The sequence below is a fragment of the Ammospiza caudacuta genome, chromosome 23 (genome assembly GCF_027887145.1).
Source record: "Ammospiza caudacuta isolate bAmmCau1 chromosome 23, bAmmCau1.pri, whole genome shotgun sequence".
Classification (NCBI taxonomy): Eukaryota; Metazoa; Chordata; class Aves; order Passeriformes; family Passerellidae; genus Ammospiza; species Ammospiza caudacuta.
The window spans coordinates 1,667,488-1,687,023 of record NC_080615.1 but is presented as its reverse complement, the minus strand read 5'-3'; the positions used below and the strand labels follow the sequence as shown (position 1 = coordinate 1,687,023).

General features: G+C 44.6%; 1 protein-coding gene across 3 annotated transcripts in view; it reads right to left on the bottom strand.

The window, feature by feature from the left end:
• The window catches only part of APLP2 (amyloid beta precursor like protein 2), a 50,227-nt gene that overhangs the window by 10,529 nt on the left and 20,162 nt on the right, over positions 1-19,536 (bottom strand). For 2 of the 3 annotated variants that reach the window (XM_058819104.1, XM_058819105.1), the window contains exons 2-11: positions 17,727-17,900; positions 16,356-16,485; positions 11,509-11,621; positions 9,817-9,986; positions 8,731-8,951; positions 6,963-7,130; positions 4,908-5,023; positions 3,030-3,104; positions 1,735-1,893; positions 1,154-1,282 (exon numbers count right to left, since the gene is read on the bottom strand). In XM_058819104.1, coding sequence (XP_058675087.1) covers positions 1,154-1,282; positions 1,735-1,893; positions 3,030-3,104; positions 4,908-5,023; positions 6,963-7,130; positions 8,731-8,951; positions 9,817-9,986; positions 11,509-11,621; positions 16,356-16,485; positions 17,727-17,900 — 1,455 coding nt within the window. The remainder of the gene's footprint in view (positions 1-1,153; positions 1,283-1,734; positions 1,894-3,029; positions 3,105-4,907; positions 5,024-6,962; positions 7,131-8,730; positions 8,952-9,816; positions 9,987-11,508; positions 11,622-16,355; positions 16,486-17,726; positions 17,901-19,536) is intronic. The other variant, XM_058819106.1, reaches the window with a different exon arrangement.

Genomic DNA, 19,536 nt, shown 5'->3' with positions numbered 1-19,536 from the left:
TCACTGACCTTGGTGTCTCCATGTTGTTTCCTTTACGTGTCCTCACCCTTTCCTTTTCTCTCACTCAAGAGAGGACTGAGGTCTGCAAGTTTCACCTGTGCACTGAGAAGAGTTAATAACTCATCCAGGCCTGCGGACGGCCACGTGATCTCTGTGGGGCAGGGCCGCTCTGGCTGCACACCCGGTTCCTGGTTGACACCCACATGGTCAATCCCAGCCCCGGGGCTGCAGGGCCGCCTCTGCTCTCAGCCATGAGATTTTCCACGGTGCCAGCGGAACGGCTCGGCAGCCCTCAACCGGAGCCACAGGGAGCCGGCCTGGCCCATCAGCCACGGCTGAACTCAGCATGGCAGAACGTGAGCCGAGCCCCCGGCTGAGCCAGCCAGGCTGCGCAGCACAGCAAGCCCGGCTAGCATCTAGTTACCTGTTCAAAAGCCAGAAGCAAGAGGGTTTTTTCCAGGGTTTGGTCATTTTTAAGTGTGATTTCACAGAGGTGTGTTTAGTTTTAAGTGGTTTGACAGGGTGCCTATATTCAAAACTAGCCAGTTGATTGGTTCATTTGGGTCTGGATGAAGCTGTTAGCAGTCCACACAGAGAATCACTTCCATAACTAATGGATTTCCTCTTACAAATGGTACAACATAAACCCATCAAAACCAGACTTTCTGATAAAGCTAACAACATTGATCGAGTACTTGGAAATGGTTACGATTTACGTCTTAGAAACCAGGCAATAACGCTGCAGAGGCACGAGAGAATTCCCACAAACCCCAAACACAGGCACTATGAAGATCAAGCCTAAGGAAGGAAACACAGACACTTGGAAGAAGTGAGGAACCCTGTTCAAGAAAACCAAGTCCCCAGCAAATACATTACAAGGGTGCTTGATAAAAGGAAATGTAAAACTGATAATGACCTAGGTCTAAACCCCTCAACTTGCCACTGTGACCAACAATGCATAAAACAGAGCTTCAACTTTTAACACTGTCAGTCACCAAGGAAAACCATGCAGCGAGTACATCTGGTGACAGGAAGTAAGCACAGGAGAGAGGGAGAGCTCCACAAGGATGAAGTTGCAATACACAGCTTGCAGAGCCTCCAACAGCCCCAGGGCTGGACAATAATGGCTCCCTTGACAGAAACCCCCTCATACCTGGGATTTCATCTGTGCAGCCTTCTCCGGATCCACCGCCAGAACATGCTGGTAGTGGCGGATGGTGTGCAGCCTATCCTTGTTCTCGGCACGCACATAGCGCTTCAGGGCCTGCAGGATGCGGTGGGGCTGCAGGACAGGAGCAGGGAATAGGTCAAACCACTGGTGTCAACTCCAAACCCACAGCTGAAAACAGCACTTCAGGTGTGAGCCTACTTTGGTGCTGGACAGATCTATCACCTGCACTCACCCTCCGGATTTTTTATTTTTATTTTAATTAAGCCGGTTTGATTCAGAACACTTAAAATTAAGTCAATATAACTCAGAGCACCACATCTTATGAGCTGTGCTTAATGGACACCAAACAAAGCAGAGATTTTTTCTCCCCAGGCAGGAAGGAGTGGGAGTCAATTACAGACCCACTGATAAGTCTGCAGCACCAACTTCCACAATGAAGAAGCTTTCCTAGGAACCAATTCCCAGTTTCTGCAAGTCACAGGCAATCTTCTCATCAAGACATTCCCACCTGCCATCCTACCCAATGCTATCCTACTGGAAAAATGTGTAGGGAAGAAACTCACACGTGGTGGGTCAGCCTGCAGGGCAGCCAGGTAGTTCTCCAGGGCAATGCGACGGCGATCGTTGAGCATGGCTTCCACACGAGCCAGGTGAGTCTCTACCAGCTGCTGCTTCTCACTCGCTGCTTCTTTCTCCAAAGATTTTACCATGGCCTGGAAGTGCTAGAACAAAGAAAATAATCTGGGTGAAATGCACTGTGTGATCAACACCATCTGAAACTCCTCAGAACTAACAAAGACAGTAAAACTCCACATTCAACCCATTTACAGTTAGGAGAGAAAGGCATGGAAAAATGCTGATGCAGATTTCATCTCTGCAAATTCAGAACACAAGCCATTTCAAAGGTCTGAAGAGTGAAAAGGACCTTGCACATAAAGACTATGCTGGGGATGGGAGATCCAGGCTGTGCTGAAGAACTGACACAATATTAATTCTTTCCCTCAACCCTGCAATACAAAAACAGGATTGATCCCTTCAGCCTGAAGCCATTAATTTGAATTTGCAAAAGTTTACAAAGGTACTTCATAGCAAATTTTCCATCAGCGTGCCTTCAGATCAAATCTCTCTGTATTCTTTTAGAAAGGTCATAACCCTCATTTCTAAACCAACCAGAACAGTCCACTAAGTGTTACGTTCCAACAGAGATAATGACAAACTTCTGCATTTGCGCATAGTTCCAAATAGTGACTTATATAAAAAATGCAGAGAGAAAACTGTGTTCCAGGATAAAATCCAAAGTGGGCTTAAAAACTGGAGTCAACCACTTCATTGCATACTGGTTTGAGACAAATTCACAGAGTTGTCACTGCCAGAAGAGCCTTGCCCTAATGATCCCACACTGCAATCTCTCATTAACTCCACAGTCCAACTGAACCCTCCTCATAAGGCACAACATTTGCATTTTGGCAGCAAATCAGCTTCATCTGCTGTCTAAGCTGTTTTTACTAAGTCTGGCCAAGCAGGAAATGTGTGCCCAGAGAGGCAGAGCTGACTCTGAACCAGGCTCTGAGGCCAGTGTTAGTGCAAAACAGGCCAAAGGTCCGAAATTACAATTTGGCTCCACTGATGCTACGCCTGAGGTGCGAGATCACTTCCTACTAGTGTGTGTAGGAAAGGACTTGGCATAGTATCAGATCATCTCCAGTTTAAGGAACAAAGCAAACAATTGAATCAAACCTCCTCTAAAAGGCAGCTGTTGACAGAGCAGGAAGGCTGTTCTTGCATCTCAGTTGTCTTTTAGCTCTGAATATTGCCCTCTCTCTCAGTAACTTTCCCCTTAGGATCCTTCCACTCTTACCTGGATCAGAGTCTGCCTTTCTGCCTTGGGGAGATTAACAGCCTGGTGCTCTGCTTCCTCCCACTCCTTTTTCACCTGGACAGCAAAAGGACAGAACACATGAACAAGACACAAATTTATATCTTATCTTTATGAGCTGCTTTGCCTTCACAGGCAGATCCTAACACAGCCTGGCTGGGTTTTGAAGGCACAGAAGAGCTGTTGTGGGGTTTAAGCCTAGCACTTAATCCCTCTGAGTAACAAGCCAAGCTTCACAGAATCCTGTAAGGGTTTAGGCTGGAGGGGACATCCAAGATGAGCTGGAAGGCTCATCTTGTTCCACCCCCTGCCATGGGCAGGGACATCTTCTACTAGACTGGATGGCTCCAAGCTCTGTCCAACCTGGCCTTAAACACTTCCAGGTATGAGGAATCCACAACCTCTCCAGGCAACCTGTGCCATGGTTTGACCCGGAAACAGGATTTCTGGGATGCTGTAGATAGGGCCAATGAGTGCTCAGATTTGAGTATTGCCATCTGGCCCAACCACTGGGCATTGGATCCACCTCTGAGAACACAGGGTAAAAGCAGGGCTCTCCCCCTGGCAGTTTCTCTTTGGATTTCCGGCGGGAAGGAGTTGGGTCTCTCCCCCGGCCCAGTTGCTGGCTGGACGAGGGGAGGGGAAAAGCCATGCGGGCCGGCCCGGGAGAGGTCGGCCTGGCCCCCCCAAGGGTGGAAGGAAGAAGTAAAGAAATGCCGAGAAGCAATGTGCAGCCTGTTCCCCCCCCTTGGAGACAGACAGAGAGAGGGTGCAGCCTGTGTTTGTGGCCGTTACCTTGAAATTCAGTAAACATGTGCTGGCAGCAGGCAGCCCGGCTGAGGAGATGGGGGGGGGGGGGGGGGGGGGGGGTGCAGCCAGGAGTCCAGCCGCCTGGAGGAGTTTTTAACCCTTCTTGGACAATGAAAACTTCACAGAACATTAACCCTTCCTAGACGAGTGATGAAGGTCTGGACCAGAGAGAGAGAGAGTGAGAAATGTTGGAAGAATGGAGAAGATGGAGTGGCATTTTATGCTGGACTCTTTTGTGTAGCCATGGACAGAGCCGTGTTCCATGTGATACAGAGACTGAGTCCAGGGGGAGAAATGTCCTAGAGCCAAAGAAGATTCAGTGTGGGTACCCCTCGGCCCCAGGGGATATGGGGGGGGACAGATGTCCCAAAGGTGAGATACTGTGCTTTTCTGGAACTGGACAAAGCATCCTTAAAAAGACAACCCTGGAAGCAGCCCTGATCCCTGTTCGGTGGTGAGAGCACCGGAAGAAGGACGGAAAAGGCCACCACGACACACGGAAGGACTCCCTCTCCTCTTGAGGAGCTGAAAGTTGAGCATTCTAAAGGGGTGGTGCTGGACCCAGAATTGGTGATTTTGGAAGACGTATTGTATTGGGAATTTAGGGGGGAGGAGGAGGAGAGTGTTTTTGTGAGGTTTTCATTTTCCTTGTGTTTTCTTTTCTTTTGTGGGTAGTTTAGTAATTGTTTTTGTAGTTTAGTTAATAAATTTTTCTTTTTTTCAAGTGGGAGCCTGCTTTGTTTATTCCTGGTCAAAATCTCACAGCAGACACATTTTCATGGGGGCATTTGGCCTTGTGCCAGTGTCAAAACATTCACACAGGGCTTCAGCACCATCTGATAAAGAATTTCTTCCCAGCATCAATGTAATTTCTCTCTCTCAACACTGGAGAAATAAAAATCTGACTCCCACGGTGTGGTCATACTGATAGAAACACACAGAAGGCTGCAAACTGGAAAGCAAGTCACTTCATCACCAATTTTTCCAGTAAAACAGGCAGCAGCCGACACACCAACAACCACACAGCAAAGCCTGCAGGCTGACACTCACCCGGTCCATGCGGTTGTGGTGCCTGACCTCCAGCTGCTCCTTGGCCTTCTGGAAGCGGGCATGCTCATTGTCATCAGCAGGGGTTTCAAAATAGACATCCACATCATCAGTTGGCACTGCATGAAGAGGGAAGGGTAAACACAGTCAGAAACCTGCAATCCTGGATTGCGGAGTGCAAGGAAAGGACTCTCCATGCCTGCCTAATTAATAGTCTGGCAAGCTGAGCCTACTGAACCACCACCTTCCAGAGTCTGTTTTAGAATCTTTACAGTGCCAATTTTCTGTCCAACATCAGCTCAAATGGCAGTGATGACCACAGCTCCCAGCACTGCTTGGCCTGTGCAGTGCTGAGGTGAGCAGCACTCAGCTCCAGAAACACAGTGCCTGGCATGACAGGATAAAGAACTACTTTTCCCTTCCCTTCCACATTGGCCTTGGATGGTTTAAGTGACATTCTGTGCATTAGCTGTTCGCTGACAAGCTGGCTCCAGACGTCATTAACATGATTAGGGAGTTTGACAATATATCTGCACAAAAGCAGGATTTTACACTTTTCAAACCTACCTTCCCCTACCAGATGCACCATGCAGGACTTACAGGCAATGATATTAGACAAGACAGCAACAGAAGGAGACTCAGTGTGACAAAGTGACTTGTCCAGTACACTGGATGGTTTGTAACTTCAAGACATCCAAATTCGACAAGGAGAAAAACAAAGTTTGAGAACTGATAAACTTCAAGCATCTACAGAATTCACATCAGGGGCTCTGTATTTCTTATACTGCAGTTCAGGAAGTGCTGAAAGTGCTCCTGTGCTATGGTTTTAGGAACTACACATCCCAGAGCCTTTCTGAAAGATCTATGGCAAACATGATGCACTCTGTTGTTACCCTTCACCTGAGGGAAGGCACAAAGGGACAGTTAAGGCAACCTGTCATCCATAAGAGTTATTTGGGTGGAAAAACCTCCAACATGTCATTAAAGACAGCATACAGAAAAAAATTACCTGGCACTTCAGCACGAACACTGAATAAGAATTCAACATGCACTGCACCCTTCCCTCTGACTAGGGGGAAATAATGACAACATACATCACAGGCACTATTGTTGCGTGCAAGGGACAATGTCATATCTGTTCCATATTCTGGCCCTGCTCCTGGCATTTCTGAACCAGGCTTGGACACAGAGAACTCTCTTCCCAGCCCCAAATCCTTCTGTAACAGGACAATCTTTTGTACAAAAAGCTCCTGACATCCGCATCTTTTCTTTCACCGCCTCAGTTAGATCAGCCCAATCTAAAGCACTTGCATGAAGCACATTTTGTAAACAGGATTATGGCTGTATAGTCAGGCTGCCAAGCCCCAGATAACACAAAAAGCCTTTCAAAAGCTTTAATGGTAGCTGAAGTGGAAGTGCTGGAGTTCAATAATAAGATTAATAAAGAGGTTAAAATGTTTTTAGTAGTTTTATCATCTGATATAAAAGCCAGTTGAAACTGGTGCCAAAAACCTTAAGCACTCAAAAACACAGGCATTGAGATGTGATTTGTATTTCATACCAAGCTGAAAATGGTAATCTGAATTCTATACTACTGGTCTGACATTTCCCAAAATCAAAGTAGCAAGAAAATGCCTACTACCAGGAGAACAGTAGCCCGCTTTTCAGGACCTACTGTCAAATGTATGCATGGTAACATGACTGGGGAAAGCAAGGGCTTCCTTACATATATTTTGATTAAAAAGCCAGTTAGGCAAGAGGCCAGATACAGCCCCTGGTCCCTGTTATAGATTGGGAAGAGGACAGCTGAGCCCTCAGCAAGAGCTGCAAGTCACCAGGGAGCACAGACAGCATATGGCGAGGGGCACTTTCCCGAGGAACAATCACCCTACAGACCTAGGGAAGCAGAGACAGGAGGAGACTGCTGCAAAGGGACAGACACCAGAACCAAAGGAATAAGCTACAGACGGGTCCTCTATTGCCCAAGGGAAGGAGGAGACACCACACGCCAGACAGACAGTGGCCAGCTGCAAAAGGCCAGTGGGAGGCAGGACTTACTCATCTTTTTACACACAGCCATACAATACTCCTCTGACTCAAAATTGTTCCTGTTGCCTCCGCAGCCTCCATATATAAAGCGAATGCATTTTCTCTTGTTAGGATCGAAGTACCAACGAGGCATCACAGCCCGGCAGGGCCCTGTCATGGCCTCCTGGGAGCAGACAGCTGTGTGGAAATGGGTGAGAACATGAGCTAGTGAGGAGCACAGGCCTTGCCGAGCGATTTACATGATGCAGAGGTGGCTCTATTTCACCCCTTCCTCTGAGGCACTGGCCTCAACATTGCTGCTGCACCAACCCAAGGGCTTCTGTCAGTTTTGGGGGGGGCTTAACATTCCAATGCATCCATTACAAGCTGGTCAGGGAGATGCCTGCACGTGGTGCTTTGGATAGCCAAGCAGCTCACTCTGTCTCTAAATTGAGCTCTCATCTGTGAGAGATTTCTCCAGAGCCAGGGGCTGAGACAACAGGAATCTGTTCTGCTGATACCACAGAATTATGCCCCAGCTACCCCAGTAGGAGACCCTCCACTCTATAAAACCAGAAGCATGAAAAGCCAGTCAATTAGGGCTGCTTTAAAGCATCAAAGGATGTTCAGTTCACTGCACTCTGCCTGGACAGACATTCTACATCTTACAGGGCAAGAGTAGGAGTAAGTGAAAAAGCAGGCTAAACAAAGGGATTGACCTCCATGCCAGCCTCAGACACTGAGGTTTTAAGGTTTGAAACATCTATGCACCAAATATTAAAACTCCACGTAGCCATGGTACGTGGAATGCTTCATGGTGAGCCAGCAATAGCAGCTGGGCTGTTTTGAGGCAAGAGAGCAGATAATAGCGTATAAATTAGCAACTGTTCATAGCACTTCAGGGAAAAAAAGACTGCATACTCCCAAAACAGACACCCCAATCATATTCCTCCAAGCCTCTTACAAAACCTGCAGATCTGCAACAGCCCTGTACACATATGAGCTAAGCCTTGTCTCAGCAAGGAAAATCATCTGCAGCATGCTGGCATTTTACCAAAAAGATGCGAGAACTGCTGGCAATGATTCAGTGATCTGTAGCTAATTGAATTTCTTTCCCTCTCCGCTCCTCCCTCCTCTGCAGACACTTCTACATGCAAAGTGTAAGACATCACATAATGCTAAGGCGTCACATCATGAGCCCTCTGCAGAGGCACCTACCGCTCAACAAAAGCTGCCACCAGCACAGTAGATTATACTACTGCAGAAAGTCTATCTTAACATATAACAAAGTTGGGGCAGTCGTGCTGGCTTTCTTTTGTGGAAGAGAAGTGTTTTGCAAAGGCCGCACCAAGGATGTTCCTCACCCTTAAATGACCAGGTGGCACATCTGCAGAGTATGGCCCACCACTTCCAGCTTCCTCATTTTAAGCTGGTATAAACCACCAGATTTTAAATTTACAGTGTACCCCAAATGTCCCTTTAAGATTTTCCAAAATTTGCAGATACGGCTTTTCTGACTCATCACTGCACCTTCACAAGGTGCTTGCTCAACATGCCACACACTGGGCTTCCTGCCAGCAGAACTGCTGTTTATCTGGAAACATATGGCCCATGCTCTAGAGAGTTAATTTCAACACTTGAAACAAGCATCATCAGCTTTCCTCTGTTTGCTAACTTATCTGGCAAATAAAACTTCCAAGTGGCACTTATCGGCTTGATCAAAACCCCATCACTAACAGACAGCCAACAGGAATGATCTCAAGGGAGCAGGAGGCCTGTGGACTGGAATGTGTCTTACATTTCATGTCACTGCTCACTTCTTTTTCAGACATAGCCTTGTCACTGCTGGGCTCTGTGGGTGTCTCTTCATTGTAGTCATCATCAACCTTGTAGCTGTCATAGTAGTAATCACGGTCTTCCACCACATCCTCCTCCTCTTCCCCTTCATCATCCTCATCCTCATCTTCCTCCACAGCTGTTCCTGTGAAGTCTTCTACACCCGCCTCTGTAGGGAACTCACTGGAGGGACACAGATAAATTAGGGAGTAAGGTTAAGGCTAATCACTTGGATGTACCTGAATAATGATTCTTTCCATCCGTTCTAGAAACAATGGAAATGGGAAAAATAAAGTATACTAACTATTAATTAGCCCATCACTCACAGCAAGGGGACATCCCTTATTACAGACACTCCTGCTGTTGCAAGCAGAGATTCTCCATGGCTCTGCCTTCATGCGGCCTCTTTCCATTGTTCAGTAAGTGAAAGTCTAACCCTGTTGAGTCAGGCTCCTACTATAGAATCCCAGAATGGTTTGGGTTGGGAAAGACGTTTAAGCCCATCTTGTTCCACCCCCTCCCCTGGGCAGGGACACCTTCCACTATCCCAGGTTGCTCCAAGACCCATCCAACCTGGCCTTGGACACTTCCAGGGATCCAGGGGCAGCCACAGCATCTCTAGGCAGCCTGTGCAAGGGCATCACCATCCTCACAGGGAAGAATTCCTTTCCAATATCCCATCTAACACTCCCTTCTGGCAGGGTAAACCCATGCCCCTGCAGGCCCTTGTCCAAAGACCCTCTCCAATTCTCTTGGAGACTGCTTAGGCATTGGAAGGGGCTCTAAGGTCTCCCTGGAGCCTTCTCTTCTCGAGGCTGAATGACCCCAACTCTCTGCAGGTATGAAGGGAGAGGGGGTATTTAGCTCCTCCAGTAAAAGGGGGACTGCAAAGTCATTTGTCCTCTTCAGGCTTAGAACACTTCTTTCGGAAACTCAGAAGTACAGAAATTTGCTCAATCCTCGCAACAAGGGAGTTGCTGTGTGAAATATTCCCAAGCAGCAGCTTCATGTGCCAAGCTTTCAATATCTATACCAGTAAGAACTCTACCTCTTGTAGAGGTCATAGTCTTCATCCTCATCCTCTTCCTCTTTGGACAGAGCCTCATCCACAACCTTAGTCTGAGGACAGCACACATATTCTGTGCCGTGGAACTGGTCCACTCCGCAGGGCAGCAGCATCCCGTAGCTGTGCAGGACCATCCCTTCTGTCAGACAGGCCTGAAAGGGAAGCCCATTCACGTCAGTCCAGCACCATGCTCTTCCTCTGGATAAAGCTCAAGTTTGCCTATCAGAGATCTCAAGAATGGCTTAAGTTTTACAGCAAGAACAACAGTAATATATGACCTAAATCTGAACATTAAAGGAGAGTGGAAACTTGTAGCATTAAAAAAAAAAAAAAAAAAAAAAACACAAATGTCCCAGATTCAGAAACACCCAGTACTTCCTGGTGCTAACATTTCACACCCTGGCCCCAACAACTGATGGTCTGTCAACGTGGCAAAGTTCAGGAAAAAAAAGCCCTAAACATTTTGTGCCAAATCAAGGGAGAACACTTGAAAGAGTCAGAAAGGGTGTTTTTTCTTCTGGGCTGGCCATTTCAGTAAACTTTACCTATTAAACTTTACATTGTAGTAAGTGAATAATTGCTCAAATGGACTTTGTGTCAAGATTTTTTTACCAACTGTAAGGTTAAAATCAATCAGATAATTCAAGAAAAAGTTAAATGTAAAGTACACTTAGACATTATGTCTATATACTTCTCTTAAGCAAAGGAAACACTTGGCTTAGAGGTGCCCCCAAAAGAATGAAGAAAAGCTTTATTATGCCCATCAGAACCCTTTTGTGCTTTACTCTGTTTCAACACTGTTTTTAAATGTGCCAAGTATTGCTGGAAAAGTTCTACAAACACATTTAAAGTAAATGATTTTTCAATTTTCTAGACATTAACAAGTTTACCCTCAGTTAAAAGACATTTCCTCTAGTATAGCTTTATTTAGACAGATTTTTGCTCACATGATTTTAAATAACAAGGAATTTTAAGTGGAGTATTCTTAACTGGTCATTGTATTGCTGTTTCTACAATTGTTGCTTCTACAAAATGGAAAACAAGCACATACTGTCATGATCTTGTTTTTATTACCCCAGCTTCAAATGGGAGTGCAGAGCTTTTACAACAGTTCAGCTAGCCAGACAGAAAAAACACACACACCACCCCCCCCCCCCGCGCCAAACCATGGGCTAGATTTATTCTGAGAATATAATCCATCCCTTATGTAAAACCTCTACTCATCAGTCCAACAAAACTCAGATTTCTCCCAGGCAAGCCCTCCCAACCAAATCCCCAGCAGCAGAACGTACATTAAAGCAAAATGTCCAAGAAAAATATGAACTATCCTACGCTCACTGTAACTCCCTGGGAGAAAAAAAAAAAAAAAAAACAAAAATAAAAAGGGATGAACCATTGGTTAAAGCAGTATTGCAGAGAGCTGATTTCAACTCCTACCTCTGTGATATGGATAAGCTATTTAGGAGAGTTTTTAATGAAGAATAACTCAATTGCTAGACAGATTTTTTATGTCACTTGAGTACTTTTAAATTTTCATTTCCTTGCTGTCAGCCTTAGTTCATTGACTAGAACACGGAACAGCAATACAGAGAGAAACACTGCTATGCTCCAACACTACAAACATCCGAGTGGACAGACCCAGAATAAACACTCCTGTCCCAGTGGCTCCATTACCTCCTTTGCCACAGTGTGCCAGTGCTGGTGGCTTTCACACACATCCATGCGCTCCTTGTGGAAGAACCGGCACTTCTCAGGCACCAACAGGACATCACTTACAAACTCACCCACTGGAAAACACAATGGTCACAGTTCACACGTGTCAGCAAATAAAGCCTCCCAGAACTCCCCGAAAGGGCACTCCGTGTATGTGTCAGCAGTTCCAGTTGAACCAGGCAGAAATACCAGTTGAAGTGTAGCCATTTTTGTTTGCCAAGCCGAGTTTCTTGGCCAATGCACCTTTTAATGGGGTCTAGTGCAGGTCAAATGCCAGCACACCCACCAGAATTACTCATTTTCTGCTTTGAAAATAGGGATTACAAGGAGAGCAAAGCAGGCTCAGAACTTTCAAAGAAACTTTATTAACAGAATTAAAAGAAAAAATAATTAAAAAATCAAAATAAACCTTCAGAACACTTCTCTGCCCTCACAACTTTTCTTTTCCCCACTGACAACATAAAGAGATAAATTTGGTATTTTCAGTCAGTTTACCACTTTTAAAATAATCTTTCTTTAGTCTACTTAGGGAGAGGAGTCTCTCCTGCCATGCCATGGAGACTTTTCCACAAGAAACAGTTTTCTTCTGGTTTTAATTTTCACGATTAGCCCCTTCCCAGAAATCTGCAATCGCAAAGTCCCTACCACATTTTGGTAGTTTTCCCACAACCACCACCATGGGCCACTTCAGCTTGTTAGGGTGCAATTTTAGGGACGAGCTGTTCTAGTACAGAAACAAAAGTTCTCTTCTTTTATCCCTGGGAACAGAGGTTTTCTTCTTCCATCCCTGGGGCAAGGGTTTTCACCTCTCTCATTTCTCTCTCTTCAAGCTTCTCATTGGATCACAGCTACTTCAACATCTGCTTGCTTCAACACAGGTGCCTCTGCTCACAGTCATGGTTAGAATGCTACCCAGATCGCCCCAGTGCATTCCACGAGTTACAGGGGAAAAAACCAAAACTCTGGTGTATCAATTATATCTTCACCATAGCCTTACAAGAGGATTTTAGCCCAAGACTAAGGCATCTCCTCATTCTCCTCCCATCTGGGATTTGACTCTTTCTTCACTGACCTTGGTGTCTCCATGTTGTTTCCTTTACGTGTCCTCACCCTTTCCTTTTCTCTCACTCAAGAGAGGACTGAGGTCTGCAAGTTTCACCTGTGCACTGAGAAGAGTTAATAACTCATCCAGGCCTGCGGACGGCCACGTGATCTCTGTGGGGCAGGGCCGCTCTGGCTGCACACCCGGTTCCTGGCCCCCACATGGTCAATCCCAGCCCCGGGGCTGCAGGGCCGCCTCTGCTCTCAGCCATGAGATTTTCCACGGTGCCAGCGGAACGGCTCGGCAGCCCTCAACCGGAGCCACAGGGAGCCGGCCTGGCCCATCAGCCACGGCTGAACTCAGCATGGCAGAACGTGAGCCGAGCCCCCGGCTGAGCCAGCCAGGCTGCGCAGCACAGCAAGCCCGGCCAGCACTGCAGCAGAGCAGGGCCCAGCCCAGTCCCACCCAGCCTGGTGCAGGTCCAGTTACCTCTTCAAAAGCCAGAAAAAAGAGTTTTTCCCAGGGTTTGTTCATTTTTAAATGTGATTTCACAGAGGCACCTTCATCTCTCTTAATTGGTTTGACAGGGTGTCAATATTCAAAACCAGCCAGCTGATTGGTTCCATCAGGTCTGAAGGAAGCTGCCAAGGTCTTTACAGGGAATCACTTCCATAGGTCATGGATTTTTCCTTAAATACATTAAACCACAATGTATTGTGGTTTAATGTATTTAAGGAAACGTTGTGCCTTGGGGGTTTGGTATATTCTTAAAGGAGACTAGTCAGACCAGCTATAAAAATTATTTCTGAGAATCTAAAGAAAAATAGAGCCTCTGAGAGTCCAATGTAAAACGATGAGCATGCTGTGATTCTGCTGACCCCGAAAGCTGAATGCAGAGTTTACAGTGCAACTTAATCAATAGTTGTTCTTCCATGAAAGGATTGGCTAAAGAGATTTCACTCAAATCTTTGAGAAGACTGTGTCTGCACTAAGAAGTTTCAAACTACCAAATCACCTATTTTCAAATGAGCTGCATCATACCAAAGTTCCTTCATGCTGTCTGCTGCTGTAACAGCCTGGAAATTTTTATATGCTGAGAGCGTTATCTATGTTTTCAGTATTTGAGCAAATCTTGTTTGGTTTTCATTTTTTTTTCCAGATGGTTCAATTCAAGATCAACCACAGCACATTCACTGCCCTAACCAAAACACAGAGAGCTGGAAAATAAAAACTATACAGCCTAAATATCAGAGTACAACCAGAGTCAGCAAATACATTGCATTCCAGTATCTAGATAACCTCAACCTCACTAGCATGAGGAAGCTTTGGTACAATCCTTGTGCCAAACCCAGACTTTTGCTTTTGGAGAAGATGGGAGAGAATCTGTCTGCTGTACAGACTCTATTTTTTGGACTTAAAAGCTATTTAGCCTAAATTTCTATCATCATTCAGCCTGGTACCAACACACATGAATTACGGATCAGAAGCAATTGAGGATCATGTCCAGTTCTTACCCAAGAAGTCCCAGCAAACACTGCCACTGGAATCCAAACATGAAATTTGCTCCAAGCCAAGGTTCTTCCTTCTTGCAGATTCAAATGCTGCATTCATTAACTTTAAAATAAGGAGAGAACTAGATGCTCTGAGAAGACCAGGAAAAGATCTTCAGCTCAAGTGTTTTAAAGCAGCATTCCCTGCACACGTGACCAGTAGTATTAGGAGCAGCAGCATTTGTTAAAATTGGAGAAAAGCTTGTAAGTCAAAGACTTTTGCTCACAGGAAAAGACTTTTGGAGAAGACTTTTCCAGAAAGCAGAATTCTTTGTCAAACCAATCTTTCACACCATCTTTTCAAAATATATTTTAAATATTGTTTGCATGACCGATATTTTTGCAGATCCTTACTGTTGATACTAAATGATCATGGATACATCTACAAAGTACAGAGAAGTTAGTTTAGAGTTAGATTACCTGATAACGGAAGACAGTGAAATCAAATTACCTTCACCATCCCTTTGCGATTACTTATATTTTAAACTAAAAGAGATATTGTATTTTCCCCATTTTCTCACCTCAAACAGGCCAGTTAGACTTTTTTTAGTTAATAGTCTTTCATCTTACTCTATCAGGAAAAGTTTAAATGCTTCTGGTAAGAAAAGTAAAACTGAGCAAACTTTAAAACCAAGGGACTCTGGTTCTGGGTTCTTCTCTTCACTTTTCAAATACAAAGGAGTTTTCCTTGTTGGGGTAGGGGCAGGGAAGATTAAACAGGGTATGGTGACAGGATCCTACCTCAAGGTCCCCTGTATATTAATGCATCAAGGAAAACACAACTAAGAAAGGGAACAAAATCCCCCAGTTTGACTATAATCCCAGAGAAATGCATAATCCATTTAGAAGAAGCAATTTGTGGAGTGCTGAAGATAGAGGTTTTATAGACATATGGCCTCCAGACTTGCAACTCAGATCTGAAAACCAAGACTGCCTCACAGGCTGGGGCCTGCAAATCATGAACACTGTGAAATATACTAATGAAAAACCTGAATAGTTTAATGCTAATCAAATTTTAGGGCAGTGTCAGTAAAATCAGCTTATTTTTTAGCTGGAGAATAGCCTAGGGGAACGACTATTTCTAAAAGAGATGACTCCTTATAAATCCAGGGATCTTGCTTCCATCCTTATTTCCATCAGAAGTTCATCTTATGATCAAGAGATGATCATAAGGAGATCCTTATGATCCAGTTTGGCTTGGTCGTTTCCCAAACCTGAATTTCCACATCTATAAAGACAAGCACCTTTCTCCCAGGATGTGTCCACAATAAATTCTGTGTTTAATGAAGTGCTTTATGATTGTCTCATGGAAGGCATTACATAAAGGACAAAGCACACACATGGTTCTGCTGCCTTGCTGGCATTATCCTTTGTCAAATCACATGGCAACCTGAGATACGGACACAAATGATGAAAACTGGTTCCTACTCAATGCTCCCAGCAATCAGTTGGGAGCATTCAGTAGGAGGTCTCTCCCAAGACCTCTTATAAGTCTTTTCCAGTGGATAACTGAAAAGAAAGCCAGCTGAGACTAAGCTCACTCCTAAGAACATGCAGTGCAGTGGGGCAGCGCAGTGACACCCACAACCCACAGGTCAAAAGTCACAAGTTAACCAGTTAAAACATGCTGCCTGATTCCAGGGGATGGGGACATTCTGGAAAGTACCATGAAATCCATCACAGTTTATCTCATATTCTTTCACAGTTCAAAATGGGGAAAGGAGATACAGCTGTAAGAAAAAGAGCCTCTTTGAAACAGCAAAGTTTAAATATAGCCATTGAAATAAAATAGAGATCTCTTGCCAAGGCCAAGCAGGAAGCCTGAGCACACAGAGCATTTAAGTCTCCAAGGCAACAAAATATTAAAGCTTCACAAAAATAGGATCAAAGTATTAAATCCCAGTGTTTTTGTGGTACTCAGATACAATAGTCTTCAGGTTTTTATGGCATTTGCAGAGAGAATGGGGATTTGTTTCTCATGCCAGGCACCATTATTCTACCACAGCTGTTACCAAGCTGTCGATCTGCTCCAGAAAGGCAGAGTTCCATCTCGTGGGAAGAAAAACATGTCAGAAAGAAAAACAGTGAAAGTTGTCTTGTATCAGGTTGTCATTTCCACAAGTCTAACAAACTGAGCTGCTCTCTCTGTAAGAATCCAGGAGGCAGCCCCTTGCTTCTCCCACAGGAAGGCACAGCACACCCACAAGCACACTCACCCAGGCACTTGTATGGCACAACGATGTGAGTGTGGTCCTTGCACTGCTTCTTCCCACGCTTGCACCAGCTGTCAATGCTGACGGGCTGGTTGGCTTCTACCACGTTGGTGATCTGAAGGTCTGGGTACATCTGGGGAACAGCACAGACAGAGAGGTTTCTCTCCAGAAAGGACAGAGAATGTGCAGAGCAGCTCCTACCAGAGTAGTAAGGCTGATTCTCTACACAAGAACGACTTCAACTTAGGAACAAGTTGGAGTTTGCACATGGACACACAACTCTGCTCTGGATCAAGCTCAGGACAGCTAGAGACATAAAAAAGCTCCAGCTGTCTGTCACACAGGGCTTCAGAAATAGATATGCCATTGCCTTGAGGCAGGAGAAAGCCACATCAGGGAAGAGTCCTCACTGGCACTAAGCTGAGAGGTCTGGATTGGCACAGCAGTGAAGGAGGAGTATTTGGGTATTTGGCTTTGGAGGAGATGTAGCTGTTTAATTCTTTCTGGAGCAGTACAATACCCCCGGAACAGCAATCACCAACAAAATGAGTTTAGTACCATCTTCAGACTCTCTCATCACTTGTCAAAATATGCACCCACCTCCTCAGGTTTCCTCATGCCTGGTCCATTTATGATGTATTAATTTGATCCTTATACCCTGGTTCTCAAGTCCAGACACTGACTTATATATAGGCTTCTACCACATGAAAAAACTGCAGTCCCAGTTATATCAGCCTTGTAAAACAGTTTAAAAAGTTTTCCAGTCTAGACACGGTACAGTATGTTGCTTTCCCATTAATAAAAATACATTCCTTGTGGTATTTTACGCGCCTGTCACCTCACAGGAGCAATTAAAGACACTGGACAAGACCAGTATGTTACAGTATATTTTTAACACACTAGAAGATGATTACATGTTTTTCAATAAAGTCTAAAGAGCTTAAAAATACTGACAAAATTTGATTAAAATATTTTTCTAAAATTCTGCCTGATCTGAGCACATCACTAAAACAGCATCGCTGCATTCTAACTAAAATAGGTGTCAGGTTCCATTTTATGCAACAGAGAGCAGATACTGGTTAACCAGCTCAGGGCAAGAACACTGGGGTAAAGCCCTGCAAACATATGAAGATACCTCTGACTGACAGACCAAGGACCTTCTGCAGCAGTAGGAGCTGATGGGAGGCAGCTTCTAAACCCCGCTGCAGTGTCCTCCCTGCTCTTCCTGGACAACAACACAGCAGGATAGTGCAGAGAATTGGACTAGGCAAAAGCAAGCGCATCTCCTACAGGGTTAATTTGCTACTGAGCAGCTAAATTGGAATCCAATTCCTTCACAGCAGTGAAGATTCAGGATCACACAGAAAGTCTCACCTCCTGGCAGTATTGCAGAATCTCCTCCTTTCTTCCAAAGCAGGTCTTGGTCCCAGAAGTGTCAGGTTCCCATTTCCCAGTCTGGATGTTGACATGCATATTTAGCTTCCCACAGAACATGGCAATTTGAGGTTCTGCCACTGCAAACCCTGTCCCAGCATTGGCTGCAAGGGCCTGTGAAGACAAACCAAAACAGAACACCTTGATTGTATTATCTGATCAACAACTCAAAGAACCAGAAACCCTCTGGCATCTTCTCAGACAGTTCCTGCTTGTTCCAGAATATCAGTGGAGTCTTGCAAACTATTTTGTAACAACATTCCTTGACATGGCGAGTCCATCACAAGTTTTCACGAGCAAAGCGTTTGTTTCCCAAATCCTGTTTGTTATAACTGAAACAACAACTTAGCAAAACCAAGAGTAATTCCCCCTAAAAGACTGCACCCACATGGACTAAAACAGATTCTGAAAAACTTACCAAATAACTAATACTAATAACTTCTGGCAGAAGGACCTCTGTGAAGTTACGCACAATACACAGGTATTACTACCACTAATAAAAATAGCAGAATTCTTGCAGTGAGACACAGTTTTTTTGATTTTTTGCTCAAACATTAAAATAAAGATAATTTCTACTGAATCAGAAAAAAACAGCTGTGACAACCAGCCTCCCAAAGCCTTGTATCCCATTCAGTGCACTCTTATGGGGAGCTGTTTAACATGTGTATTCTGTGCACTTCCCAGACTGCACCAACAGACAGGAACCTTACAGTCCAGGCCCACATCTGGGTCAAACTGCAGACTGATAATGAAAACAAGGTCAGACACCTTTCTCTGAAATCCTGCTGGCTGATTGAAAGAGGAAAAGAAGAGTAAATTAAATTGCAGACTTTTTTTTTTCTGAGAAGACTAAGTGGACTGCTGGGAGCTGAACATGCTCTCCTTAAACTACTAGCTGTTGTAAAACAGAAAGAGGCATAAGGCAAAAAAAACAGATGAACTCCAAAGCTCTTTAAGGTGTTTAGGGGAATGGAATCCATTTCAACTTCTCCAGATAGAAACAGCAATACACAGTCTGCTGGTCTTAAGCTGCTTTTCCTGGCAGGTAACACAAACCCCAGGCTACCACTCCTGCCTTCATATTGAATTTTTTGTGAACAGAAAAATGTATGAATTACTGTGGGCACTGTTCACTCCCTACAGCCTGCAGACCTCCATCAACTCATATCAATAGCAGTATGTTTAAAAGAAATAAAGGAGTAAAGAGTAGAATTCAACTGGACAACTTCTTTTTGCAGCTCTTAGTTACAGAATATTAGGAAAAAGAATAACTCTTTTTATAACTATTATATTTTTTCCCCCTCCCCTTATCTCTCTGCCTAGAGATAAGGCATTTCAACACTCAGGAAGTCAAGGTTTGTTTAGTGCTGAACAGAACATTAGTGCTTGGGGGAGAAAACCTATCTGAGGCACAAAAGCATAAATTCAAGTATTAACTGAAGAAAAATGACCCCCTGCTTTTTAAGTACTATTCACCCAAGCATCATTTAAGAGAAACAGTCTTATACAAGTGGTTTCTACTTACTCTGACCCTCCCAACCAACAGATGCTCATGACAGCATGTTTTAGCACAGACCACAAAGTAATAAAATACCAAACTACATGTAAGAGATAGCAGCATTTATGTCCCAGTATCCAAATCCTGCCAAATTCACATATATTTTCAAGTTTACTATGGGTACGTTTGTCATACTCTCTGTCCTAAAGAAAAAAGAGTCACATAGTCCTGTACCTCCAGCTACAGGAGGAA